Source organism: Aspergillus wentii (genome assembly GCF_001890725.1).
Source record: "Aspergillus wentii DTO 134E9 unplaced genomic scaffold ASPWEscaffold_3, whole genome shotgun sequence".
Lineage (NCBI taxonomy): Eukaryota > Fungi > Ascomycota > Eurotiomycetes > Eurotiales > Aspergillaceae > Aspergillus > Aspergillus wentii.
Window position 1 is genome coordinate 363061 of NW_024467834.1, and position 26416 is coordinate 389476.

The window sequence follows — 26416 nt, forward strand, 5'->3', positions numbered from 1 at the left end:
GACAGGAGACATGTTATTGCCCAGTTTGCAACCACAAGACTTTCTACCCGACTTCAACATGATCTTCCAAGAGAGAAATAACCTTTCCAACAGCCGTGCGTTGCAATTTGCATCTCTGCTTGCACCTCCAAGGCATAACCAGAATGATGGAGAAGAAACCGCATTGTCTCGTTTCAAATCATATCTTATCGATGACCCGAACGACGCCACATCCAGTGTTATTATGACCAGTCCGGACATCTTACACACAGATTCGCTTGATATGTCCACCTTATTGAACCTGTTTGTCTTCTTATCAACGAACAATGTTCTGTACCCATCTCAAGTTGATAAAGGGCTTTCCTGGATTATCGAAAACATAGATCTTTCGACAATTACTCGCTTCTCCCAAGTCAAGTCACTGACGATGAAGATATTTCTTAGCAAGCTGTTCTTGAGTGCTGTCAGTTCACGAAATCAGCAGATCGCTGGGGCGCTTATAAGAACTGGCGTTGATGCCAATACAGTTGATACTAGCTGGGTACACGAGAGCAGTACAGCACTTGGAATCGCGGTACTCAATGGAGATATCCAGATGGTGCACCTGCTTTGTGAATCAGGGGCAGATTTGGTCCTTCGCCGCCATGATATTGAAAACTTTAGTTCTCATCTTTCTCTCTGGCATTCGGACAAACTCGATATTCTCCATTTGATCCTGGCTTCTGGTGCTAATCCCGAAGCCTTCATTACGAATGAAGGACGGGGGTTCCCTTTAATCAGTGCAGCCTCGAAAGGAAGCCTGGAGGCTGTTCATCTACTGTTACGTGCAGGGGCGAATGTCAATAATGTTTTACTTGAGCATGGCGGATCCGCTTTGCAAGCAGCTGCTACGCAAGGCCATCACGAGGTGGTTTTGGCTCTGATTTTTGCGGGCGCAGAAGTTAACGTGGATGCTACGTCTGGCTGGAGATGGTCTTATCAAAGTACTGAGCAGTTTGACCCCGATCCAATTATCACTGAACTGCTTGCGGAATATCGACAGACTCCACTACAGCTAGCCGCAAAGGCAAATGACACATCTCTTGTGAAGATTCTTCTCCGATACGGTGCGAATGTCGCCTTCTGCCCGGCCTCGGCCTATTACATTCTACATTCCGTGGAAGAATGTTTGATGAAAAATGCGATGCGTAGCACCGATCCATATCGCTTGCATGGAAAGAGGTCAGAAGCCACATTTGCCACAGCCCTTCAATATGCTGCGCAGAACCAAAGTATTGAACTTGTTTCTCTTTTGCTTTTCCATGGAGCTTATACCGATTCTCGAGTTGCGCCGGACTATGGCGATACACCACTCCAGACAGCCGCAAAACAAGGCAACTTGCTGATCGCCAGTATTTTGCTGGAGTACGGATCAGATGTCAATGCCAGCGCAGCGAAATTCAACGGCCGAACAGCTATCCAAGCGGCAGCGGAATGTGGCCATTTGGAACTTTGCGACATGTTAATAAAGTCTGGGGCTGATGTGAATGCGCCAGCAGGGTGGTCCGAGGGACTAACGGCAATGCAGTCAGCTCTATTGCGGGGGCATATTCACGTCGTTCGATTTCTGTATGCTGCCGGTGCGGACATCAATGCTGCTCCGGCCCCTGTAGCTGGACTGACGGCCGTGCAAGCAGCATCAGTTAACGGTGATATCGATATACTGAAGAAGGTACTTGGGATGGGGGCGCAGGCAAATGCTCCCGCAGGGCAAATATTGGGAAGAACTGCACTTGAAGCTGCGGTGTTTCATAAAAGCATCCCACTCCTCGAGGTGCTTTTATTGGAGGGATCAGATGTGAATGCAAGGTCGCTCTTTGGATGTACAGCTCTCCAATCAGCTGTTATGATAGGGTGGTTTGACGGAATTGAATATCTTCTGCGCAGTAAAGCCGACCCAAACATCTCGCTATATTGCTCTGCCGAGGATTGCTATTCGGAGCATTTAACTGCACTGGGTTGGTGTGTATATGGTGGGGAATTTTCAAACGATCACAATGAGATGGAGGAGTGCTATCCCATCCTAGCTCTTCTACTTGCCAATGGAGCTGATCCTAATCTTCCGACTTCCTGCGATGAATACGCACCGCCAAGCGCGTTAATCCAAGCTATTGAAAGCAGCAGCTCTCGCCAGTTTATCACTATGCTGCTCAATGCAGGGGCAGCCGTGGATACTCTTTGGGGTGATGAATCAGCCCTCGTAACTGCAGCGCTGAGGGCGGATACCAACATCGAAACCTTTCACCTTATGCTTGAAGAAACAGCGAAGTTACCTTGGGACTTTTATATTGACCAGGTTTCAAAGGCATGGCAAGTAATAGACGTCGATCAAGAGCGTGTCACTGAGCTTGTCGATATCCTACTCAGGGCCGGTGCTGATATCAACAGACAGGACCGCAATCAAGGTGAAACATTGCTTCAAAAAACCTTGGAAGGGCGCGACTCTGTTACTACCAAGTTTCTTCTTGATAAGGGTGCTGATATAGACGTACCATCTACAAATGATATTGGTACACCTCTCCAAGAGGCGATCAAAAATAAGCTGACAGAGATCGTACCCATCCTACTGGAACGCAACCCAGACATCAACGCCCCACCAGCTAGAAAACGTGGTGTCACTGCTCTCCAGGCGGCCGCACTTACAGGCCAAATGCAAATAGCAAAAGAACTTTTGGAACGCGGTGCAGATGTTGCAGCTCCCGCCGCAGAAGAGGATGGCAGAACAGCAATAGACGGAGCTGCGGAGCATGGCCGACTAGACATGCTGCAGTTGCTGCTTAATGCATATGGTGATCGTGAGAATTTATCTCTTATCTGTCATAACGCAGCGAAATTCGCAGAAAAGGAAAACCATATGCTTATTGCGGAATGGCTTCGAGGATACAGACATTCATAGCAGTTCAATAGTTAGGATTATCCTGAAGAACGATATCCTAGTCATTCCATCCCAGACTGCTATTTAAAACCTCACCGTTTGTTCAAGAGGTGGACGTGTATATGCTTCTTTACTTCAACGTTTTTCATCCATACGTGTAATCGTTTTTATCTCAACACTCAATATATAATCCATCCACTCCGAGCCAATCACCTTCAAACACTCTAGTGCTCAAGGAAAGTACCCATAATACTCGACTCCATCTTCAAGATAACTCTCAGAGTATCCAAAAGATCAGACTCAACGTTTCATGTTGACACAATTTCATCAACCTAAAATGGCAGGTGGAGATGTGGGGTAGCGGGACGGTCCGTCTGCCGCCGCTGTGGGGTTCAAGTTCCTGGACCCAAAGATCTAAAAAGGCGATGTACTACTTCTAGTTGGATCTGACCAAGTGAGTATAATAGATTCGAGTAAAAAGTACTCATACATATGTCTTGAATCTCATTCCAGATGATATGCAACCAACAACAATAAAATCGGACTGGATAGACACACAGTATGCACTTAAGTCAAATCAATTTGAATCTTCTCAAACAACCCAGGATCAAGAAGGGGATAGCAGAGAGTAAATAAAACGTTCTTTTCTTCACATATCCTACACAGTTGTTTCATATCAGAAACGAGCTGTGTGTCTATTAAGCCCTCGTCCCAGACTCCATCCGTGTATAGAGCCACATCTTCAGGCCAGGGTTCATCGTCGTCTTGCGGGGTGTCTGGAAATTCCCCGGCAATTTGGATCTGTTTATGGCGTAGAAATTTCTGCCCGGCTTGGGAGACGAGCTGCTCGAGTTGGGCAATCAGTCGGCGAGTCTCATGGGGGCCAATGTCGGTCAGTTCATCGATATCTAACTTTTCAAGCGAGGTCGGTAGATTATGAATGAGCTGGCGTTGGTCACGAGAGAGGTCACTGTCTTCCGATTCGAGTATAATGTGTGTGCGCAGGTGGATCTCCTTCAAGACGGTAAATTGAGAAAGAGATCCGATAAATTCGTTGTGCAGAGGGTGGTCTTCGTATACTTCTTCTCCTTCATACTCGTCCTCTGACAAGTCGGACATATCGGGGTCAAACTCTCGATTGAAAGGGAGGAATATCAATTCTCGCAAACTATCCTTATGATGAGATAGCAGGTCTCGGTACTTAGTTTTCCATGTCTCTGGACATAGCTGAACCTTTCGAGCGTTTTGCACATGGACAGAAGCCGGGGCATGTCCTCTCCCGATCTAATTACATGAATATCAAGCTCTGTAAAATCCAAGACTGGCTTCTTGGCAAGTTCAGAGCGGGGCAGTATGTCATGGACAGCGTGGAAACTGCGCAACGACGGTAAATGCAGGAAGCAATCATTAATCGGCGTCACTTCTCTCTTGCCAGTGCTTGGTTCCCATTCATTTTCTACACAAACGCCACGGAAATCCTTAAGTGAGTTCAAGATCCCACCGGACAGCGGTGTATCAATTTCATTCCGCATTGCAATCACTTTGGGGAGCAGCAGAAGAGTGAAAGTGGAGTCTGCATCAAAACTCACTTCCAGTCGCTCGAGACGTGTCAATTGAGGCAGTAGCATAGCTAGCCATGGATCTGTCGTTAGTCCATGGCCAGAACCTCTTGTCAAAATACGTTTCCATTTCTTAGGGTTTTCTTCGGCTCCACACACCGGGAATTCTCCAAATGGACGCATTATGCTCGTAACATTGAGACTGCCAGGGTCCAACAGATAGATTTCGCACTGCTTGTACCTTCTCCTCATCTTTGAGGCGGACATAGACTAACCGGCTGAGAGCCCAGAAACAGTTCTTCGTAAACTCGATGTTCCGGTATATTTCGAGCTTCAGCTCTCTGTACAGTTGACGATTACATGATGCAAGATGGAGTGTAACAAGATGATCAAAATAGCTGGTTATCAGAAGCAGGATTTCTTTTGGAAGAGTGGTTATAATTTTTAGAAGTGAATTCAGGATCAACAGACGTCTGGAATTCCATCTCGGGATGTCTTCACGTGCGCTTATTGCACATTTGATCTGCTTCGTACAATCGTAGAAGTCGTAGGTTAAATATCCTTTATTATCTGTATGGCTGCTGTAAAACTGACTCATATCGTGGGCAATGTGGACAATGTTGCCCTGTATATACAAAGGCCTTCTCAATCCCTCTTCGGAGTAAGAGGCGAGGTAATCCGGGCCCGGGCACTAAATACAGTTCAAAAGTGATAAATCATCAAAAAGGCCGAGACAGATACCCACCCGGCCCAAGATCCGGCCCGCAAGAATCAAGAAGACGACAAGGCCCCCTCCCCATCGCCCTCATCTCCGCAAGCCGAGTACACATCGCAGAGCCTGAAAACTGCAGCATAAGGATAGATCTCCACACTTTCCGAATAGGTCCATAACAAGACCTCTCTTCTTTCTCGATGCGGCGTTGCCAGAAATCATGCGGCTCATACAGACCATCGGCGGAAAGTGCCTCAGGTGTAAATGGGCCCCAAGCGTGGCCTTCTTTCTCGCATATAGATTCCCAGGGGCCGAGGATGAGGCTTTGTACGGTTTGTGCGTGGGGTGGCTTTTCTAGAAGGTGGCGGAATAGACATTCGAGGGACCAGGGACAGCCGACTTTGCTAGTTTCTTCGATATGGGTGAATATCTCAAGTTGGAGAGCGGCGTAGAGTCGATGGCTGCATCTGGCGAGGTTAAAGGTATCGATGTGGTTGAGATAGGGGGTTATCATCAACCAGATTTCTAAGGGGAGGTTGTCTGCCATTTTGCAGTTTGGCTTGTGTCTCTTTGTTTTGATATTCGAGATGGACAGACGTCAGGCTTATGTCACGTGATGTTTATCATCATACTCTTTATCCTCTGCAGATCACCGCATAACTAGATCTAGTTGGGTTAAGACGTTCTTTATTCTTATATGATAGATGATGAAGTAATACACTACTGTATACACTATCCGCAAATTATATCCGTCAAAGTTTGACGATTTCCCTTTCGATGAGAAATCCGAAATTTAACACCCGCCTCGTTACAAAGCGTGCACAGCTTCTTCAAACTTGTGTACAGTTCATGACCTGCCAGTGAGCTCAGCTGCTGCTCAGCCGGGGATAAACCATTGGATGGAGGCTTTGACTCGTGGCTATTGCAGGAAAAGGCGGGGAAATCCACACCGAGGACGATTTTGACAAGGCATGGGAAGTGCTGCCTGGCGATGGAGACGAGGTATTCAAGTTGGGTGGTGAGACGGAAAGTATCACAGGACGTGAAGTCGTATAGATTGATAATGTCGAGAGAGGAGGGAAGGTATTCACTCAGACGGCGCATGTCGTGGGTAGGATCAGGGTCAGCAATGGGATCGACGATGTTGCTCGCACGAACGTGAATGCCTCTCAGAGAGGAAAAGTCGGCCAAGGAACCGAGGAATTCGTCCCTGAGGTCGGTGTCGCTGTTTTCGTCGTCGCTGCTGTCTTCAACATCCGACTTGGAGGCTTCTTTTTGGCCCACCCTGGGGATATCCACGTCATACCCACGGTAGGCCAACAATTGCAGAGTCTCCCGATGGCGATAGAGACTCTTGCAAACCCGGCTCGGGCTGTTCGCTGCAGCCACACGTCCCGTTGTCTGGATATACAAAAAGTACTCGAGTCGTTTGCAGGAATTGATAAGCCAATGCAAGCTACGCTCCGACGCCATCGCAATTATAAAGATATCGGTAACGTTGGAAAAGCCCTGCGGCATCTTCTCTAAATCTCGCGTCTTCCTCGTCTCCAACACGCTGCATATGGCACGAAATGACCGCAAAGATGGCAGTCTGAGGAACGGCACAGCGCCTCCTCCTCGACGCCTGGTCGGTTCACTGCAGATAGCATAAATCTTGGTCAAGCGTGGCAGGAGAGGCGGCTCTTCAGGGAACAGTTCCTTGCAATTTTCTGCGTGTAGGAGTACTTGGTCAATCCAGGGCGAGTACTCAAGCGGTAGATGGAAGGCTTGGAGATTCGTCAGGTGGGGCAGAAGGAGAGCAACCCATGCGTCTGCGTTTGTTCCTTTGGTCAAGTCCTCGTACCAGACCGTTTCTTTTTCGGTTTCATCGACGCTAGCTTTCAGTATTGGCTCTATCAACTCTCGATCAAGAACAATGTCATTGCACTTTCCGCATCTGCATGGCGCACGCGTAGGAGTTATGCGGAGATCGCACACTGCTTGTGCGTATGCTGGTTTGCGCAACATCAGGTGGACGAGATGGCTGAGGGTCCAGAAGCATTTATCTTTGATCTCAATTTCTCTGAAAATCGCAGGACGGATGTTTAGGTCGAGTTGGCGATTGCACTTGGCAAGGTTTATGATATCGGTCCGATCCAGGTGGCCGGTTATGATCAAAAGGATTTCGTGGGGGAAGTTGGTCAACATCTTGCCTGGGATAGACGGTGTCGAGGATAATCATTAAGGGTTTGGTTCAAATTGAGTATCGAGGGTTGTCCAGCGGTGCTGTTTTGTATCTGAAGAAAACAGGCTTTTTATGTCTGAACCGACATGTAAAGTGGCCTTCATGTGATCTCGCTTAAACATTGTGATGCATCATTTCTTATCAACGGTGGGTTTCATTCAATTTCTGGCTAGTCTGTCTGTTTATCGTGTCTGTTGTTGTGTGCAGTGCTGCCTGAAAGGGGGTGCTGCCTATCAAGGGATATGCGTCTTCCCAATGCGGTAATTACGACACGAAGGACAGCAGTTTGAGCAGCAACTCCCAACCCTCTCTATCACTATCAATATCCCCATTCAAAATACCTCCCAGTTCCTTCTTGCTCATCTCCAAGCTCAATTCCGCCTTTCCAACCAGATCCTTCCTATCAGAAGCACTCCGATGGGTCAAAACTCCATTACTGACAATCAACCTCCACCATTTCTCCTCGTCCAGCACATGGATATCAATCGCAAATGATTCTTCTGCCGCTTTGGGGCCGTTCATTCGAACGGAGAGAATAGAGAACCACTGATCAACTGATTGCTGTGGGTTCAGCCTGTTGGCTAACTTGATCTGACCTGGTGGCGGAACGAACGGTCCTAATCGAAGATCCTGAGCGCCAGAGAGATAAAAGTTGCGCCATGTGGCGTTTTCTGCTCCATAGCCCAGCCTTTCAAAAACAGATGCCAGACGCATCTTTGCTCGTTCATGATTCGCATCCAAAGCAACAGCGTGGCCGAGGAGAGTAGCAGCAAAACGCAGATCGCCGCCTTCTGCATACTTCTCAGCCTTGGTGACCACCTCCTCTATACCACCCATACAGTCGACATATCGTCGCGCACTCTCCACAGGCGGATATTCCCACAGATGAGCAGGATTCCCATCAAACCAGCCCATGTACCGCTGATAAACACCCTTGACATTATGGCTGACAGACCCGTAGAAGCCCTGCGTATGCCACGCTTTCTGCAGTGCGGGCGGAAGAGTCAAAATATCTGCTATCTCAATCCCCGTCATGCCGGTATTCATCATCCGAACTGTCTGATCGTGGAGATACGCATAGAGATCTCGCTGCTGCGAGATGAATGTGCTGATCTCCTCTCTCCCCCATGTCGGCCACTGATGCCCAGCAAACAACACCTCTGCTTCCTCCCCGAATAGAACGAGCGACTCATCCAGATACTTCGCCCACGCCTTCGCATCACGCACCTGCGCACCCCGCAACGTGATGATATTATGCAATCCATGCGTCGCACATTCCGCAATATACAGCGCCTTACGCTCAGGCAGGTAAAAGTTCATCTCAGCCGGCGCTTCCGAGTCCGGAACCATCTGGAACACAAACTTGACGTCATCAACCACCATTTCCTGGCCTGTGGCGGTGATGTGCGTATTAGGTGGGACCAGCGAGCTCGAGCCCATCGACACGCCCATCCCAATCGCGCATCCGAGTGGCCCCTCGCTGCTTTTGGGGAGACGAGTCCCGTACATGTACATTGCGCGTCTTTGCATCGCGTTGCCGACGTAGATGTTTTCGCTAGTTGCTTCTTCAGTGAAGCCTTCGGGGGCGACTATGGGGATATCCTCTGTCAACTCGAGGACGCCTTTTGCACCGCCGAAATGGTCGATGTGCGAATGGGAATACATCACGGCTTTTACGGGTCGGTTTCCACAATGCTTCCGGTATAGCTCTAATGCTGAGCTGGCACATTCCGCAGACGTCAATGGGTCGATCACGATAATCCCCTCTTTGCCCTCGACGATGGTCATGTTTGCTAAATCCAGACCCCGGACTTGGTATACTCCATCTGTGACTTTGAACAGTCCGTGAATGGAGGTGACTTGTGCCAGTCGCCAGAGTTTTGGGTTTGCAGTAGATGGACATTCTGCATTGAGAAAGTCGTAGGCATTCGTGTTCCAGATGGGACGGTTGTTAGAGTGAATGAGGGGTGCATCGAGAGTGGCGATGAAGCCTTTCGAAGCGTTTTCAAAGTCTGTTTTGTCGGTGAAGGAGGGTTCAACCATTTTGATCACTATAGAATTGAAATAGACATTGATTCTACAATGAGAAAGAGGGGCGTTTATATATTATATTACCCCGCTTGAGAACCATAGATCCGATATCCACACTTTTATCCAACTTTATACATTCACATCCTGATATCCACATATACTAAAGTGTATACTTGAACCCCTCCAACCCCTGCACCATCAACTCCCCTTTATCAACCTTTTTATTTCTCACATACATCCTCACAGAGAGGATCCCTACAAGAACTACAATCAACCCCGTTAACCCAATACAAGTGCATATACCAGGCGTATACTCCGGTGCGTCTTGTGATCGAAACACCAGCGATCCCGTCATCCCGCCAGATGCACCGAGGCCAACGAAAATGGAGCTGCAGATTGCGCGTCGCCATTGGCCGCGGACGTTGTTTGCCTTTCTTCATTAGAACGAGTTTATCTGAATTGTGAGAGACATACCTGATATGCCATGGCAGCAGGAACATTCGAATTCGCACCCATCGTCGTAAAGAAACATCCCACAAGCCGGGGCGCATTGCCCTTTGTAAAGCCCTATCTCATCAACACCACTCAGTAAAATATAAGAAAACTCACCATCAACGGCAACCCAACCAGCGTCAAACACGCATTAAACACAATCACCCACCCTCTCACTCTATACTTATCCCCAACCCACGAAGTGCCATACATAACCACCCCCGCAGCCGCATACGGCGGCGCAAACAAACACAGCGACACGCCCTGCGAGAAACCCATTCCTTCTCTATAAATGAGAGGCATGAAGTATGCTATCGCGTAGGCAGTCGTCGTGGTGCAAAAGTATATTAGTCCGAAGAACCAGATGTTGAGGTCGACAGATGCGAGGAGGTATTTTTTTAGATTGAACGGTTCGAGTGTTAGGTCTGCGCGGTCGTGGGCTATTCGGGTGGTGATAAAGGCGTATTCTGCTGATGAGAGGAAGTTGCTGGATTTTGATTTCATTTTATCCGGAAAGTCGATCAACACAAAGTAACTGATACTCGCAATCACACAAGTAAGCCCTGTATCACGAAGATCCAGCGCCAGGCTGATAGACCCCCGAGACCGCGCTATATCATCATCAACATCAATATAGTCCCTGTAAGGGAGGGTAATCTTGTAGGTAACATACCATAAACGTAATCCCATACGACATAATCCCCGTAAACGCCGACGCCACACAGCCCAGCAGATAAAACACCGCAAACCGTTTCTGGATCTCATACCGCGTATACCATGTCGCGATCAGATATACACTCGCCGGGAAGAAGCCTGCCTCCAGCGCGCCGATTATGATGCGTATTCCGACCATTTCGGACCATTTCTGAACGAAGCCGGCGGATAGCTGCCCTTAATTAGTATAGACATGATTTATATTAATAGGGTCAAGGGGGGGCACACCATGACACATCCCCAAATAAAACAAATCCCAGAAAGATACGGAATGGGCCCGATCTTTCTTACTAAGATTGGGCCTAACACTTGCAGACAGATGTATGGTGGGAAAAAGGCGACTGCTATCGTGCTCTATATTCATCAGTACATCACATTATATTCAGTATCGAAGACATACGTATTGCGTTCCGACAAGATGCAACTCGTCCATCATCCCAGCCACAGAAGCAGTACCTAGATTGCCGCGGTCAATTAGAGCCACCGTGTGTAGGAAGCCGAGCATCACGATCAACCGGCTGTCGATGCGGCGGATGATGCGGCGTTGTTGTTGGGGGGTGTAGGAGACATTTTCGTTGGTTTCGATTGTTATGTCTTTGTTGGACATTTTGTAGATGGAGTATACACAGGATGAGCTATGTTAAATACTAAATAGTACAATTATAAGCCAGTTTCTATTGTTTATCATTCATACTCATCATACTCATATAGACTGCCGATCTTCCCCGCAATCCATCGGCCATCGGCGTTAACATAGACATAGTAGAAAACTGCTAATGCCTATCGCCGATATCATCTCGCTTAAAATACCATATTACCAGTCAAATAACATCATCTTAGCATCTATCACGCCTTCTTCTCCAACTCAATCTGTCGATCCAGCACTGATAGTAAAAACTTGGGCGCATCGAGTTGGTCCATGAATACCTCCACCATCCGAATTCCCTTTCCATTCAACATCTTCTCGTCCTCTAGCACTCCCTCCAGGTCATTCCAGGTGCGAACTTCCCACGTGTGTGCCGCGTATTCGCCCTCCTCGGGAGCTCCAAAAAGTGCCGGTGCTTTGAGGTAGCGCCAAGGAGTAATGTCGTTGTAGCCCTGGTTCCTCCCGTGGATGCATCGTTCAATGGTGTATCCATTGTTGTTGATTAGGAAGATGACGATATCCAGCTTGTGATGAATCATAGTGCTCATCTCCTGAGCAGTCAATTGGAAGCTACCATCACCGATCAGAAGAACGGTGCGACCACCAGGCAGACCGTGGTATTGAGACTTGGCGGCGAGATCCCTCTGAGCAAGACTTGCACCAAGTGCCGCTGGAAGCATGTATCCGATTGACAGCCAAGTCACCGGTTTGTATAGGCGCGTATGCTGGGGAAGAGCAAACTCATTCGCGCCATAACCAGCAGTGCCTGTTTCTGCCATGACAACATCGCCCTCCTTGAAGAAGGAAGACAATCTCTGCCAGAAGCCACCGACTTGAGTGACGTTATCAGACATTGCTGCTGCATGGAGATTGTTGATAGGTGAGATTTCAGGCGTGTGTTTCGGCACCTTGGAAAGGTCAAGTTTGGAGATGAGCTGCTCGACAAAGCGCTTCGCAGGGAGATCGCGGAAGATCTCAGTGTTAGCCTGGACAGCGTTCAATGAAATATCAATTCTGGTATCTTTTCGCGGCACCGTCAGAGTCTGGTGGCTGTTTGTCGTGCTGTAATGCGGCCCGAAAGAGAGGATGAGATCGCAGGAATCCACAAACCCCTTGTGTCCGGGCACGTAGACCCCGTGTACATTAGACAGAGTCTCATTGATCAAACCCTTGCCAAACCCAGTGGTAAACGTAGGCCACTCAGTCGTCTTGACGATATGCTCAACCTCGTCCAAAATCCCACACGGTCGACTCTCACCATCGACAATAATCATCGGCTTCTTGCTGCTGTAAATCCGCTCAAGAACCAACTGCAGCGCTGCCTCTTCTGTCTCTGATTCAACAGGCACGGGCACAGATATCTTCGTCTGCAGACCTGCCGCAGAAACACGCACTCCCACCATATCATCGGGGATGGTAATCCGAACCGGTCTACTATGCAGCAAACATTGCTGTAGCGTATGGTCAATCTGCGCAGTGGCCGTTCGATGATCCCAGAGCATCGTCTGCGCTACTGTGATATGCTCCTGCATACGATCAAAGTTTTGGTACTCCCCATCATTAAACGTGTGATGAATCGGCGCGCGCGACTCGTGCGATGCTCGTGGCGGCGTACCGACAACGTGGACAACGGGCGCCCGTTCGGCGTACGCGCCGGCGATGGCATTCACGGCGGATAATTCACCCACGCCAAAGGTCGTCACGAGTGCGCCGATGCCTGTTGATCAGCTGAATTCATAATATCATAAACGCTCACTCATACCTTTCAGTCGAGAGTATCCATCCGCAGCATAACCCGCGTTGAGCTCGTTGCAGTTGCCGATCCACTTCAACCCCGCAGGCGTGACATAATCCAGCAAACGCAGGTTGTAATCGCCAGGAAGGCCAAAGATGGAATCGACGCCCAGCTGCAGCAGCCGGGTGAAGAGATAGTCAGCGAGAGGGATGGCGTTGGAGGTCATGGTGAGATGGTTGAATGGGGATCGGTTGATCGACGCCCCTCTGCTTTATATGTGAGGGGTTCGCCTTCCTCGGCTGCTTCCGCCGACGATATCCGCTGCGGGCTTAAGTCCGCTATGACATGCATGGCATGGACTATTGATGATTAAATATAGTTGATCTATTTAGTAGGTGTTTCCGATAGGAGAACGTAGTTTAGTGATATACAAAATGTCAGCAGAGTTTATATCTTCATGCGGAGATATATATACTATCCAGGAACCAAACCTGCATCATCACATGTTTATGTTTAATGCAAACACATATCCACATACTTTCTTATAAATTTTAATTCACAATTAATGCCAGGCATAGATGTATATCATAGTTACTAGTTGTTGTATAATGTTAGAGGTAGTCCACTGGCGGGTATACAGCTAAACTCACGATAGCTTCATCCATGGTCTATTGGATAGACCTAGTTCAATCTATATAACGTCAATATATTATTTCTTTTGTCTGTTATTTATATCATATTCGCTATCGTATTCAACTCACCTGATTAATACTCTATTTAATGTATTCTCCCCGATGCTTCTTATACCAGACAAGGAGTCTACAATATATAGGTAGTTTTGCCCTTCCGTGAATACCCATCTGTATGGAAGCACTTGGTAATCATCCCATATCATGCTGGGAAATGTTTATTTATAAAATATACTAGCAACCGGGTCTCTACCGGCCATTGATCTGCAAACCGGCTATTTCCCGAACTTCTACCCCGGACTATTGAACAGATCCCGAGTAGGGTATATACATATTCCCCGCATTTCATCATTGATATACACCTGGTCTGGGGTAATTCAAGTGGGGATACGGGATATAGGCCTTGGAAAACCAATCCTGGTTGTTGAACTTGATCGCTGTAGATATAAAAGAGTACCGTGCCTCGCAATCCAATCTGCATCTTACATGCACCGGTGCTCATTGTCCAACAAGACCAATTCAGTTCTTCATCTTCCATCCTACCTCTGATCTTGTCTAAGATGGACTCAGACATCAAACCCGAGACAGAAAACTCCCACATCGAAGATAGCGACGGCAAAGAACCACAAGTCCTAGACCCGAGGGATGAACGACGTGTTATTCGAAAATGTGATTCCCATGTGGTCCCCGTCTTGATGGTCCTCTATCTATTGGCATTCCTCGATCGAATCAACATCGGCAATGCTCGCTTGCAGGGGTTAGAGGGAGACTTGAACATGGACGGAAGTGACTACAACATTGCCTTGTTTATCTTTTTCATTCCGTATATATTGTTCGAAGTACCGTGCAATATGATCATGAAGAGGATAGCTCCGTCTACGTGGATCAGTTCGATTATGGTGTTGTGGGGTGTGTATCCTCGACAAATACCACCAGGATTAGCTGACTCTGATAGGCATTGTGACTGTCTGCCAGGGATTTGTCCAGAATCGGGGAGGACTCATCGCATGCCGCTTCTTGATTGGAGTGTTTGAGGCTGGATTTCTACCTGGTGGGTTATACTGAGCATTGATAAGTATGATATTGACAGATCAGGCTGCGTGTATTTGATATCCATGTATTACAAACGATATGAACTGCAGTGGCGACTCAACCTCTTCTTCAGCGCCAGTATTCTGTCTGGTGCTGTTAGCGGAGTATGTACTCACGCCCTAGACGACGCCAAATACTAACAAAGGAATGAAGCTACTCGCCTACGGGCTATCCTACATGGATGGAATCCGGGGATACTCATCCTGGCGATGGATTTTCATTCTCGAGGGTATTGCAACGGTCGTTATTGCCGCAATTGCCAAGTTGTTCATCGTGGATTGGCCAGAGACAGCACGCTTCCTGAGTGAAGCAGATCGTGAAATCCTTCTTGTACGACTCAAGACTGATCAACAGCGGTATCGGATGGATCGATTGAACAAGACTGCTGTGAGACATATTCTGGGTGATGGGAAGATCTATCTTGGGTATGTATCTGACATATACACAAGCAGTGCTGACTTGTACAGCACATTAATGTACCTGGGCGTGTTGAACACCGGCTACGCCGCATCTTTCTTCATGCCATCCATCCTCAAAGACATGGGCTGGACATCGCTGATGGCGCAAGTCATGAGTGTCCCCATCTACATCGCGGCAGCCGTGATGACCCTCCTCAGCGCCCTGCTCAGCGATTATCTCAGACACCGATTCGCATTCGCCCTATCTGGCTGTCTAGTCGCCACGATAGGCTATGCCATTCTCCTCGGCCAGCAGTCAGTTCCAACCGGCGCAAAATACTTCGCCCTATACGCCATCACGGGAGGCGGCTACGTCGCGCAGCCCATTCTAATCGGCTGGCTCAGCAATAACCTAAGCGGGCATTATAAACAGGCCATCGCGTCTGCGTTTCAAATCGGGTTTGGGAATTATGGTGGTCTGGTGGCGAGCAATATCTTTCTCTCGTCGGAAGCGCCTTTGTATAGGACTGGGTATGGGACTAGTCTTGGGCTGATCTGGGTGTGTGGGTTTTCTTGTATAGCTTTCTTTTTCATGATGCGCAGGGAGAATCGTCTACGAGATCAGGGAAAGCGTGATCATTTGCTGGTACTGGATCAGGAGGAAGTGGATAATCTGGGAGATGGGCATCCGCACTTTCGCTTCAGTTTTTAGAGGTATTGGACTAGGATATTAGTGATATCAGAATACCGTCTCTACCCCTTTGTACAACCTGTCAAGTGATGGCAGTCCTCGGGCTTTCCCGGTCTGCGACGGTAAATACCCGACAGACAACCCAGGGTAATTTTCGAATGGAATAATTCCCAAATGAGATTCGCAGACGCAGTGTTCCTCGCCATCTTGATTAGCACCTTGGGTATGTTACAGGGTAATTCTCCAGCATGAAGATGTTGATCTCAGACATTTGCTGATATAGCATTAAAAATGTCATCGCACCATCCAATCAGGTCCTGTAGCTCAGTCGGTTAGAGCGTGGTGCTAATAACGCCAAGGTCGCGAGTTCGACCCTCGTCGGGACCATTTTTTTGTTTTTTATTTTTTCTGTATAGACTACTTGCTGGGAAGGATGTAAGGGATATCCAGCTGTCTGTATTTGATTATGATATTTTATTAGATGGAGAATTCTTTACTGAATATATTAACATTTGAATTGAAGACTATTTCGATCGTTATACTCATGAACTAACTCAACCAAGCAAAGCTACTATCCCTAAAGTACAACATCCAACTCCCTCTTCTTAATCAACGCCTTGGCCGATGGATCCGTATCCGACTGCTGCCCAAATTTGACATCCTGCTTGCGACCCTCACTCGTGAACTTCCAATCATACTTCATCAGCAGGTGAGCCAGTACAACCTTGATCTCATTCCCGGCGAAGAAGCGCCCAGGACACGCATGCTTGCCGTGTCCAAAGGAAAGGTGTTCCGGGGAGGTTGTCACGAACTGCCACCGGTTCTCCTGCCCAGCCTGCTGGCGCATGTTGAGGAATCGGCTGCCGTCGAAGTCGTGTGGGTTTTTGAATTGCGATGTGCTGTACATCTTGTCGATGCCGACCATTGTGAAGGCGTTTTGGGGGATTTGGGTGCCGTCTGAGAGGGTGATGGGTTTTTCGGCCATGCGGTGCATTGATGCTGTGATGGTTAGTATATCATGTCGTAAACAAGGAAAAGGTCGACTAACCAACATCACCACGATGATGGCGCTGAGATTCCTTCATCGCACTATCCATAAGCTTCAGATCGTGCAGCGCTTTCTTTGACCAGCCCTTATCCGCCAGAACTGAGGCGATCTCCGCACGCATCGGCTCGAAATACTCTGGATTCGCACAAAGGTCGCTAATAAGCCCGCTCACCATTTCAGTCGTGGTATGTATCGCCGCAAGAGAAAGGCCGATCTGGGCATCCGCGACGTCGTACGGTTTTCCTTTGGCCGCTTCATCCATCCATCCGATCGTGTCAGCCGTTTTGGATGGGGGCTGGCCCGCCTCGCGCGCCTGACGGTTGCTCTCGCGGCGCTTCTCAATGACAGGCATGATGATGCGTCGTGCCTCGGCGAGTGTGGCGCGCAGCTTGCGACATTCAGGCAGGAACCAGTGCACGATAGGGCGGAGGGAGAAATGCCATTTGCGCAGGGCGCGCACGGCGATGAATGACTCGACGGCGTATTCTTTGCTGATGCGGAGCCAGTCTTCGTTTTCGCAGAGTTCTGGGCCGATGAATACTCTTGTTGACACGCGGGCAATCAGCTTCAGTAGAATTGGCTTGTATGTGATTTCCGTCCATGCTGGAGTGGGTGGTTAGCTCTGAGAAGAAAAGGTGCAAGGGCAACATACTCTCTGGCTGGCCGAAGAGCTCATCTACTGTCTTGGATGTTTCGTCTGCCAACTCCTCGGTGATCAAACCTGGTAGAGATGTCAATGATAATCCAGTCTGAGAAGGGAGAATTCCTACCAAGCGACTGCGTGAGTCTGCCCCGGACAGTGTCCACAACGACTTGAGAAGTAGTATTATGGGCAAAGGGGGAGAAGCCGGGATACGAGCCAAAGAATTCCTGTCCAGTCAGCCACATATGCAGACAGAATATCAGACTCCGTACCTCTTGGATAGCCTTCCCGAAGTGCAGATCAGGATGATTCCGAATCTCATCGGCATAGCGATTCGGTAGCACAATCTTCGGTCCGACGTCCGTGAAGACTTGGAAGCATCCCACACACTACCTATGTCAGATATGGATAATTCATTCAACTCGGAAAAGTTACCTGCTTCATCCCCCGATCCAGAATTTCCTTCCCATGCACGTACCAGTCCTGTCGGGCTTTCTCAAGCCCGGCGATACCTTTCCCTGTATCGATGCCTACTGTAGGGACTCCATGGTAGAGCTTCGGACCAGATGTTGACTGATATACCAGTCCGATAAGCACAAAGACAAGAAAGCCCTGGAAGTAGGAAGATCCTAGGACGTTTAGAATCAAGTCGACCAACATGGTGAATGCAGTGTCGGGAATAAGTGGGCTGGATTAATGAAATATTGCTATGGGAGATGGACGTATATAAGTCTGCGCAGTGACCCACACAACAGTCGTCAACATCTAACCTGGGGGTTCCATCTCGGCTCATAGAATGCCGGCGCTCCGCATGTCGATCGGTATATGGAGATTCAGTAGATGACAAGGGATTGTGTGTATTAGTAAAGGTTCTTGACATTCCTGTGTAGGCAAGGGATGCTCTAGTTAGGAAGGTCACTATAGACTTTATATAGTTTTTTGACTATTGTCTATTTATCTACTGTTTAACATTAAATGTATTTCTTCACGGAATATTATGAGCATTCTAGGCCTATTTTATACAGAATACTATGTAACTGTTGACACCTATAGCAACCTAACCAAGCAATCTTCACGCATGTTAAACCAGATCACGGAGTAAAAATATGTGCCAAAATATCTGCCTGGCATCCCAGAATCCGACTAATCACGTATCCAGCGTATCCAGCATATATCTCCTTCTCCAAATCTTCAATCGGATGCGCAACACTCCGGACAAAAACATTTCACCACCCCCATCGAGGGGCCCACCATTCCGTCTTCCGTGGCGGAGAGATCCAGCTATACGCACTGAATACGATGCAAGTGGGTCTGGACGAGGAAACTTGTCCCTTCTGGGTTGTTGTTGGTTCCACTTGGCCAGGAGTGAAGACGAGTGTCGATGTGCCAATTGACAATCTTTACTCTTTCTGCAGCCATCTGCATCAGTCATTATGAGCCATAGATATCGAGGAGTGCCACATCAGACGACTGTATCTGGTGGGTCCGGTAAGAAGTGGCCAATGATAGGGTGGATAAAGACAACACCTATTCGTACCTAATGGATCATGATGGATACGAAAGGTTGATTCATCATTAAAGTCCTGTATAGCTGCTACAGTATCCAGACACTTACGAGAATACGAGCTAGACGTCAGATATTTCGGGGGCAGCGGGCGCGGACTCCTCGCCCTCCGCGGAGTCCGCGGAGTCGATATCAACATGGAAGTCTTATTGTTGCATCGCCTTTCTACTATTCGATCGCCTGTTTACTTTTCTAAAGTCAATGTGTTCAAGTTTGCCGGTGTGGAGATGCAGGATCAAGGACTTTTTCGCCTTCGTTCTCCGTTCTAAGTGTAGCTCTTTGGTTGTTTGTTTGTCGTCGATGACCAACAATGTCGTTGATCAGGCATTAGCCCTGCAAGCGGTATTTGCTGCTGTATACTGGCCCTGGCTCATAGCTATGGGCTTAGTATAGCTAAGATACCCCTGCAAGGCTCCCATCAATGGCTGCATCTGACTATGTCAAATCAGGACGAATTCAGCAATGGACCACAATCTCACCTTAAACCGCTTCCTCTATTCGCAATGTTAAAAGATATACCAAAAAGAGTATTATATGACTATACATCTTAGCCAGAATGTTCAGGCCAGACTCATTATGCTATCATAGTTAAAGTTCTCCGATATCCATCGGCAATAGGCATTACAGAGACATAGATCGATATTGCTATCGCCGAAAGCCGATCTATATCTACAATATAAGAATACAGACACCATGACCATCCATTCTACATCCACAATAGTCAAAGCAAAATGTCTCCTTCAGCAACTGACAATGTTTCACCTCCTTCCAAACAACCACACCCTCGCCTTCACTCCTCTGGCTCACTGGATGCATTCAACCCTACCCTCGTCACACCCGTGATAGGCAATGAATTTCCCAAAGACACCTGCAACATCGTCGACGACATCCTCAACGCCCCAGACGCAGAGCAACGTATTCGTGATTTAGCCATAATGAGTATGCCTACACCAACACCCTCCACCAGATAAGCAATACTTACCATGCTAAACAGTCGCCGAACGAGGCGTCGTCTTCTTCCGCGCCCAAGACAACCTCACCAACGCCCTCCAGAAACACCTCATCCTCCGGCTAGGCGAACTCACCACCCGACCCCCCTCGCACACCCTCCACATCCACCCCGTCACCAACGACGCCCGCGAATTCGGCGACCCAGATCCCGAAATCAGCACCATCGACTCGGAGGGCCGGAAGAAGCTGTACAAGGGGTCAGACTATACTAACATGGCTGCGGTGTGGCACAGCGATATCGCGTTCGAGAACGCGCCGGCGGACTTTTCCTCGCTGCGTTTGACGCAACTACCCACCACGGGGGGCGATACGTTGTGGGCGTCGGGGTATGAGATGTATGATCGGGTTAGTGGTGTTTATGGGCGGTTTTTGGAGGGTCTGAGTGCGACGTTTGTGGGGGAGGGATTTAGAAGGATGGCGGCGTCGGGAAAGTTTGGGCTGTATACGAAGGCTAGGGGGGCGGAGGTTAATGTGGGTGGGGAGTTGAGGGCTGTTCATCCGGTATGTATCTTTATTATCTATTGTATATGCTTATGCTGATGAACAGGTTGTCCGGACGAATCCGATTACGGGGTGGAAGTCTATCTTTTCTGCTGGTGAGTATGATACAGCCTGTGTGCATGTATGCTAATGCTATAAAGGCGCATTCCCATCGTATATCAACGGCCTCAACCGTCGCGAAAGCGCCAACATGCTCCAGTATTTCCACGATCTCATCACCTACGGACACGATCTCCAGGTGCGGTTTAAATGGAACCAGCCTAATGATATTGGTACCTCATCCCATCACTTATATATATACTAAGCTAACTTCCCAGCCATCTGGGATAATCGCAGCGTCTTCCACACCGCAACAGGCGACCATGAAGGCTTCGGACCGCGAAGTGGCAATCGGGCAGTGGGAGTCGGCGAGGTTCCGTATTTCCATGCTGGGAGTAAATCTCGACGAGAGGATTTGGGGATTGTGGATGATTTGGCGCCGTGTCATTTGTAATTCAGATTATCTTTAGTGATGTGATTATCATTCTTGTCGTCTGGCTTGTCCGTCCATGTGTAAGCTGAATCCATCGCCTGCCCAGAAATCTTCAGTGAGCATCCCATTAAATGGATCTTGAAGTTCAGTTTGAAGGAGTGAGTCTGGTTGGAAGTCGTGAAAGGTTGAAAATAATGGGTCCTGCAGATCGAATAATGCCGAGTTCCAGTTCGTGGTTGGGATGGTTGGTGTTTCTTGTACAGAAGATGCTTGGTCTGCGTTGTCGCTCACAAAATTCATGGCTCGGTTGATGATGTTTTCCAGTCCGTCGCGATACTTTTTCAGGTTTTGATTCCTTTCTGCCATGACGAATAGTGCAGATGAACAGGCACGGAGATCGTTTGATACACTTGTTGTCCAGAGGCCGGGGGATCGAAAGAGACAGAAACTGATCATTAGATTATATACATCAGAGATATCAGTTGGACTCACCACATAGTTAGTCCAGCTAAAAAGACCGAATTAACTAGAAGAAAAGAATATCCCGACGAATCTCGCTGTCGCAGTCTTTTAAAGAATTGACACATCTGTCCCGATGCAGATAAGCACGTTTGAATGAGTTTATCTTCTGGATGGAGGGTATTCAAAAACGGCTGAAGAAGCATTCGAATCGAGTTATTCCAATGCATATGCACAAAGTCATCTTCGTGTGGATCCAGTCGAGGCAGACTGCGTTTATACTCTTCTAGTGAAGCCAGAAGGGGGCTGATCTCAGGCACCAACGAGGATATGTTCTTGTCAACACGATAGATCCGCATATGTATCTGAGACATGATGCGCTGGAGCCGTATGGATGAAATGAATCTTCGAAGGTTGGGCTGTCCTTGTTCGTCTATTTCCGGTGGCAGCTCTGCGTCCATTTCTTCCTCTGCGATGCTGAACGGCCGTCCTAGTGACCAGGCGACGTATCGTTCAATGAGATAGACACTCCAAAACAGCCTTCGTCTTAACTGTCCTTCCTCTGGCTTCAACTTTTGATAATGTGCTTCTCGATGTAATCCAAAATCCACACACGTCCTCATCGCCAGTCCGATCATGTACCAAACGCTGGAATTCGATGATGAACGCAGGTTATACAGAACCAACAACATCATTGCTTCGATGGTAGCAATAGACAGCGATTCTCTCAACGTCGGTTCAAACTGTAATGCCGTAGCCAGAAACGTATTTGGGGGAGTCGAATCGTATGTTTCTGTCATTTGGAGAATGGCCGCTCCAATCGCGTATACCATGAAGATCTTGAATTTGCGAAACTGGTCGTGTGGCGTTGGTCCTGCTCCTTGGTGCCTTTGTGCGTGTAACTCGAGAATCTCATGTCGATCGAGAAAGGGAAGACGCATGTGCATGTTCTTGAAATATGCATTGAGGATCTGTTCTCCTATTGCGTCTTCTGGAGGTGCGACCTTTTGTTCTGTGTTTGGCCATGGACCTGGCTGATTGCCACCATTTACAGGGAGTGACTTGGATACAGCATCATGCACAATTCGATTCAGATTCTCTGCGACGGATAAACCAGATGATGGGCCAAGATAGCCTGGTACACTTCCTTCATGTCCTAGAGTCAAGAATCTCACCACCCCGTTGAGATGGCTATCGGTAGGAGAATGCTGACCATCAACTTCTGACGTTTCATCTCGAAGAGCAGATAACTGTGCCTCTAACGCCTCAATCCGATGGGCGAGAGCGTTCTTTGACATGCCATGATGCCACGACAGGGCTGTCTCCGATCGAACACATGGTTGATGTGCAGCTTCACAATTAGTACAGCTGGGAAACCCCACGCAGCGCTGTTTCCGACGATGACAGCGTCGACAGGACTTGGGGATGCGTTTTCTGGTTCTTGCTTCCATGGTGAAGATGCATGGAAGTGTGGTGGTGAGCTTCCCCGCATATCAGCCGAGGTATGCTGTCATGGCGATGGGGGAGCACGTCATCTTTATTATATAGTACTATCCTCCCTTCCATCTTGCCAGCTGGAACAGTGGATGCAGCGTAGAGCCTGTCATGTCAATATTACTCTGTAAATAAATGGAAAACATACCTGTTCACTAATAAACATCCTGCAATATCTGCACCGGACAGTAGGCTTGATAATTCGGCGATGCGAGACCATCATATACAACTGCGCCCCCGCATACAGCGTCAAACTGACACCGAAAAAGCTGATGATCGTTTCCAGAAACACCCTATCCCCATTAGTTTATACTATTTAAACATGAATCTCATCATACCCGTAAGCCAGAACAAGTGCACCATCATCTCTCGCTTGCTCGAGTGTATTATACCCCACTTCTTTATCAAAATGGGGTCCTTTCATCAGCACTGCGAATTTCTGGTCCATGTTGCGGTTTATAAATGGGAGGAGCGAGATTATCGGGAGGATGATGTCGGATACGAATGAGGTGACTACTTTGGTGAATGCTTGGGCGATGCTATTCATGTTAGTTTTATTATTAGTAAGTAGGAGAAACTCACATCAGACCGAGCGCAACCTCGAGGACGTTATCGCGGGCTGCAAAGTTGATGAATCCATCCCATGCTCGTCGGACGTGGTCTTGGGCGTCATGGCCTACACGGATGAGGGTTTCGGTGTTGTCGTCGAGTTGGGGCATGTTGATGAGATGGTTTTGTTTTAATAGTGGATGTTGGTGTTTTTATAGTTGATTTTAGTATTTTGATGGGATCAGTCTTGTGATTTATGGTATGCTTGATGATTGGCTGTTATAAACTTTCTATTATCATTCTTTTTGTCATCTGCTTGAATCTTGTTATCAGCTGAATTAAATCTATAGTTAAGTCTAGTAGGAGAAATGATCCTTGTATATTCACCAATTATATCATCTCTCTTGTAAATTCACTCCTGTCTGCTAAATACACTATTTTAATTAATATAATAACATTAATTAAATAATATAGATTAAACACCATCATACTGAGAGTGTCGATCCACGTGGACCGTTCTCCACGCTGACTGGCTGGATAAACTTTAACCACTCAGGAGTCAAGATCTTCAGCTCTTCTTCATTCAATCAAGATGAATATAAAATGGCCGTTCTATCCTATCTATCCCATCTCTGCTTCTTCAATTGCGGATATCCCAACATGTGGCCCTTTAACTGGCCCTTTCTATCCACAATGACCTCATTCGCTCTCCCCGCCATCGGCCACTCCCCCTCCAACTCCTTCTATCCTCCCCTTAACACCACTTCGTACATCTCCAATGCCTCTTTAGGTAATTATGGTGGCACCTACTCTGCTCCTGTTGGAGCTAGCTCTATCTCAAATGACAGTTATAATTACTGCACCATGCCGCATCCTCGTATAGAACACTATTCTCTCCCGTCTCCGGTGCATAATGGCTCTCTCGATGCGAGATTAGTCTATCTGGAGTATCTGCAGCGTCATCAACGGAGGACTCCTTATAATATCCTTCCGGGTGGAGAGGTAAGCTATCCCCCATCATCAAAGATCTATATTAACATCAGCAGAATCAAGAATATCACTGCGAAAACACACATCCATTCGTCTACTCTGCCCCAGCCCTGAATAACACCTCCTCTCTCCCAGTCTATGCCCAAACCTACTCTGACCCCTTCAATCCCTTTCTATCTTCCTATGTCAATGGTTCCTGTCAGTATCCCCAACTCACCGTCGGCGGTCTTCTCGACGGCACTCAGCACGGCCGTGATCTCCGCGCTGTCTACGGTGACAAGTTAGATCTTCTCCCTGCTTCTCCGGATCAGAACAAAGTCTGGTTCAGGTCTAGCTCTTCCGCTCTTACGCAGGGCTCGGCTGGTGCTGTCCTCCGTGGTGTATTCCCGAATTACCAGGGTGCGCTTCCATTGCATCAGCAGGCTTCGTCGGTGGATACGGTTGATCAGGGTTTCTCGTGTCCTGCGCGAGATTCTGTCCTCTCATCAATTCAGTCGACAGATGAGTGGAACGAACATCTATCCGTGACCAAATCCCTCCGCGACAATCTAGCCACAAAGTTCGACGCCAACTCTTCCTCCTGGATGGACACATTCGACCACTTCAACGATAACTTCCAAGCTCGTCTCTGCAATGGCTATCACCCACCATGTCGTCTACAAAACCAATCCGACTGCGTCACATCATCCCAAATTGACGAAGCCTTCCGCGCCGGTGACTGGGAGTGGAATTACTGGTGGCGCCGGAATGAGCACGCCACGCGGTACATCCAGCTCGTCGAGGGCGTGTTTCTGGGCGAGTTGATTCGAAAGTGGGAGATTGTCCAGCAAGGCGGGACAGAAGTCGTGTATAGCCATAATTTCATCCACGATGGTGATATGGGGCCTGTGTTGGGGGCGTTGGGGATCAGGGCGCTACGATGGCCGGGGATGGGGTCGAATATTGCGGTTGAGTTATGGTATTCGCCTTCCCTTCTTCGATATGAGAGTAAGACTAACAAGTATAGGAAAACATCCGACGAATTCTACGCCCGTGTTTTATACAGCGGAAGACCCCTTGAGACCATCCACGGCACGCTCGACTGGGTTCCGCTGTCCAAGTTGATTGCTATTCTGCGTCCTTTTGTGCCAGAGGATATTGTTTCTCTATGCAATGTCTAGTGTATATAATATAACTAATCTATCTACTCACAACAATAGCAATACGTTCCATCCGAACAACACTGTGGATATCGTCCATGACAGCACACGGCTTGCGAGCAGGGTGAGGAGCAGCGATAGCATACTAACCTGTTAGATGTATACGTATTATAATGGTAGGGTTCATACTTTCTTCATTCAATGCAAGACCAGACTGGCCAAAAGTTCTAGCAGGTGAGATATACTCGTCGGAGTGGGTTATCATTTTTATAGCTTCCACTTAGCAGATGTATATATCAAGTAAGGTAATTCTCACAGGTAGGGTGATGATATTCAGCGTTTGCTGCGACAGCAATGGAAAGCAGGATATACGCGAGTTTCATTGTTGATGTTGAATGGTCTAGATAGAATTGTTTGGGTAATGGGATGTTTTATAGATTGACCGGTGGTCAGATGGGGGTGTCATCCGCATCCCCGCGTCTGGATCATGGGATGAAATGCGGTGATTTCAATGCAAGGTTCAGATATTAATGATGAAATACACTAATTTTAAGTAAATGAGTATATTTGATAGTCTATTCGCAAACAGTAAAGATATCCAGCCATTTAGTGTACTCCTAATGTGGTTAGACTGGTATGACGTGCATCAACATCGATAGCCTTAAAACGT

General features: G+C 47.9%; 13 protein-coding genes and 1 non-coding gene across 14 annotated transcripts; 5 read left to right on the top strand and 9 right to left on the bottom strand.

Moving 5' to 3' along the window:
- Window positions 1–1162: 1162 nt before the first annotated feature.
- On the top strand, window positions 1163–2914 carry ASPWEDRAFT_108304 (ankyrin repeat domain-containing protein; the record flags this gene model as incomplete). The annotated part of the gene is made up of 2 exons (XM_040827974.1): window positions 1163–1762; window positions 2546–2914. 2 exons carry the CDS (start codon window positions 1163–1165, stop codon window positions 2912–2914), a joined length of 969 nt encoding a protein of 322 aa, XP_040690101.1.
- A 781-nt stretch (window positions 2915–3695) lies between these two features.
- ASPWEDRAFT_406172 (uncharacterized protein) lies at window positions 3696–4945 on the bottom strand. Its single transcript, XM_040835369.1, has one exon. It carries the CDS (start codon window positions 4717–4719, stop codon window positions 4048–4050), a length of 672 nt encoding a protein of 223 aa, XP_040690102.1. The 5' UTR covers window positions 4720–4945; the 3' UTR covers window positions 3696–4047.
- ASPWEDRAFT_37995 (uncharacterized protein) lies at window positions 4769–5717 on the bottom strand. Its single transcript, XM_040834809.1, has one exon. It carries the CDS (start codon window positions 5709–5711, stop codon window positions 5172–5174), a length of 540 nt encoding a protein of 179 aa, XP_040690103.1. The 5' UTR covers window positions 5712–5717; the 3' UTR covers window positions 4769–5171.
- A 12-nt stretch (window positions 5718–5729) lies between these two features.
- Window positions 5730–7650, bottom strand: ASPWEDRAFT_406132 (uncharacterized protein). The gene has a single exon (XM_040835367.1). The coding sequence runs from the start codon at window positions 7349–7351 to the stop codon at window positions 5897–5899; it is 1455 nt and encodes a 484-aa protein (XP_040690104.1). The 5' UTR covers window positions 7352–7650; the 3' UTR covers window positions 5730–5896.
- Window positions 7651–7652: 2 nt separating this feature from the next.
- ASPWEDRAFT_49919 (alkyl/aryl-sulfatase) lies at window positions 7653–9431 on the bottom strand (the record flags this gene model as incomplete). The annotated part of the gene is made up of 1 exon (XM_040837350.1): window positions 7653–9431. The coding sequence occupies one exon, from the start codon at window positions 9429–9431 to the stop codon at window positions 7653–7655; it is 1779 nt and encodes a 592-aa protein (XP_040690105.1).
- Window positions 9432–9535: 104 nt separating this feature from the next.
- On the bottom strand, window positions 9536–11232 carry ASPWEDRAFT_737299 (uncharacterized protein; the record flags this gene model as incomplete). Its single annotated transcript, XM_040839372.1, has 6 exons — window positions 9536–9849; window positions 9894–9986; window positions 10029–10474; window positions 10581–10797; window positions 10854–10979; window positions 11026–11232. 6 exons carry the CDS (start codon window positions 11230–11232, stop codon window positions 9580–9582), a joined length of 1359 nt encoding a protein of 452 aa, XP_040690106.1. The 3' UTR covers window positions 9536–9579.
- ASPWEDRAFT_38000 (alpha-keto acid decarboxylase family protein) lies at window positions 11164–13232 on the bottom strand (the record flags this gene model as incomplete). The annotated part of the gene is made up of 2 exons (XM_040834810.1): window positions 11164–12988; window positions 13034–13232. The coding sequence occupies 2 exons, from the start codon at window positions 13230–13232 to the stop codon at window positions 11472–11474; spliced, it is 1716 nt and encodes a 571-aa protein (XP_040690107.1). The 3' UTR covers window positions 11164–11471.
- A 1023-nt stretch (window positions 13233–14255) lies between these two features.
- Window positions 14256–15897, top strand: ASPWEDRAFT_169952 (uncharacterized protein; the record flags this gene model as incomplete). Its single annotated transcript, XM_040830546.1, has 5 exons — window positions 14256–14604; window positions 14651–14746; window positions 14791–14891; window positions 14941–15212; window positions 15255–15897. 5 exons carry the CDS (start codon window positions 14256–14258, stop codon window positions 15895–15897), a joined length of 1461 nt encoding a protein of 486 aa, XP_040690108.1.
- A 292-nt stretch (window positions 15898–16189) lies between these two features.
- On the top strand, window positions 16190–16263 carry ASPWEDRAFT_t80. Its single transcript has one exon. It is a non-coding gene; the product is annotated as a tRNA-Ile (tRNA).
- Window positions 16264–16393: 130 nt separating this feature from the next.
- On the bottom strand, window positions 16394–18377 carry ASPWEDRAFT_38001 (cytochrome P450). Its single transcript, XM_040834811.1, has 5 exons — window positions 18003–18377; window positions 17695–17956; window positions 17577–17645; window positions 16925–17527; window positions 16394–16875 (listed from the first exon to the last, which is right to left on the bottom strand). The coding sequence occupies exons 1-5, from the start codon at window positions 18225–18227 to the stop codon at window positions 16454–16456; spliced, it is 1581 nt and encodes a 526-aa protein (XP_040690109.1). The 5' UTR covers window positions 18228–18377; the 3' UTR covers window positions 16394–16453.
- Window positions 18378–19862: 1485 nt separating this feature from the next.
- On the top strand, window positions 19863–21515 carry ASPWEDRAFT_737329 (TauD/TfdA dioxygenase family protein; the record flags this gene model as incomplete). The annotated part of the gene is made up of 5 exons (XM_040839373.1): window positions 19863–20070; window positions 20126–20643; window positions 20690–20756; window positions 20784–20915; window positions 20961–21515. The coding sequence occupies 5 exons, from the start codon at window positions 19863–19865 to the stop codon at window positions 21134–21136; spliced, it is 1101 nt and encodes a 366-aa protein (XP_040690110.1). The 3' UTR covers window positions 21137–21515.
- On the bottom strand, window positions 21164–23025 carry ASPWEDRAFT_108896 (uncharacterized protein; the record flags this gene model as incomplete). The annotated part of the gene is made up of 2 exons (XM_040828029.1): window positions 21164–21563; window positions 21608–23025. 2 exons carry the CDS (start codon window positions 23023–23025, stop codon window positions 21164–21166), a joined length of 1818 nt encoding a protein of 605 aa, XP_040690111.1.
- A 99-nt stretch (window positions 23026–23124) lies between these two features.
- On the bottom strand, window positions 23125–23787 carry ASPWEDRAFT_25911 (MscL family protein; the record flags this gene model as incomplete). The annotated part of the gene is made up of 4 exons (XM_040832786.1): window positions 23125–23148; window positions 23217–23361; window positions 23407–23607; window positions 23651–23787. The coding sequence occupies 4 exons, from the start codon at window positions 23785–23787 to the stop codon at window positions 23125–23127; spliced, it is 507 nt and encodes a 168-aa protein (XP_040690112.1).
- A 523-nt stretch (window positions 23788–24310) lies between these two features.
- ASPWEDRAFT_151828 (uncharacterized protein) lies at window positions 24311–26237 on the top strand (the record flags this gene model as incomplete). The annotated part of the gene is made up of 4 exons (XM_040829614.1): window positions 24311–24619; window positions 24664–25565; window positions 25614–25891; window positions 25936–26237. 3 exons carry the CDS (start codon window positions 24311–24313, stop codon window positions 25765–25767), a joined length of 1365 nt encoding a protein of 454 aa, XP_040690113.1. The 3' UTR covers window positions 25768–25891; window positions 25936–26237.
- Between the last annotated feature and the right edge of the window lie 179 nt (window positions 26238–26416).

What these genes read in the sequence shown, in the direction of transcription:
- ASPWEDRAFT_406172 (XM_040835369.1), bottom strand. Translation starts at nt 4,719, where the DNA reads ATGTCCGCCTCAAAGATGAGGAGAAGGTACAAGCAGTGCGAAATCTAT.
- ASPWEDRAFT_37995 (XM_040834809.1), bottom strand. Translation starts at nt 5,711, where the DNA reads ATGGCAGACAACCTCCCCTTAGAAATCTGGTTGATGATAACCCCCTAT.
- ASPWEDRAFT_406132 (XM_040835367.1), bottom strand. Translation starts at nt 7,351, where the DNA reads ATGTTGACCAACTTCCCCCACGAAATCCTTTTGATCATAACCGGCCAC.
- ASPWEDRAFT_38001 (XM_040834811.1), bottom strand. Translation starts at nt 18,227, where the DNA reads ATGTTGGTCGACTTGATTCTAAACGTCCTAGGATCTTCCTACTTCCAG. An exon ending in CAGACTCACGCAGTCGCTTG is followed by an intron (nt 17,646 to 17,694) that starts GTAGGAATTCTC and finishes CATCTCTACCAG; the next exon opens with GTTTGATCACCGAGGAGTTG. An exon ending in CCATCATCGTGGTGATGTTG is followed by an intron (nt 16,876 to 16,924) that starts GTTAGTCGACCT and finishes TAACCATCACAG; the next exon opens with CATCAATGCACCGCATGGCC.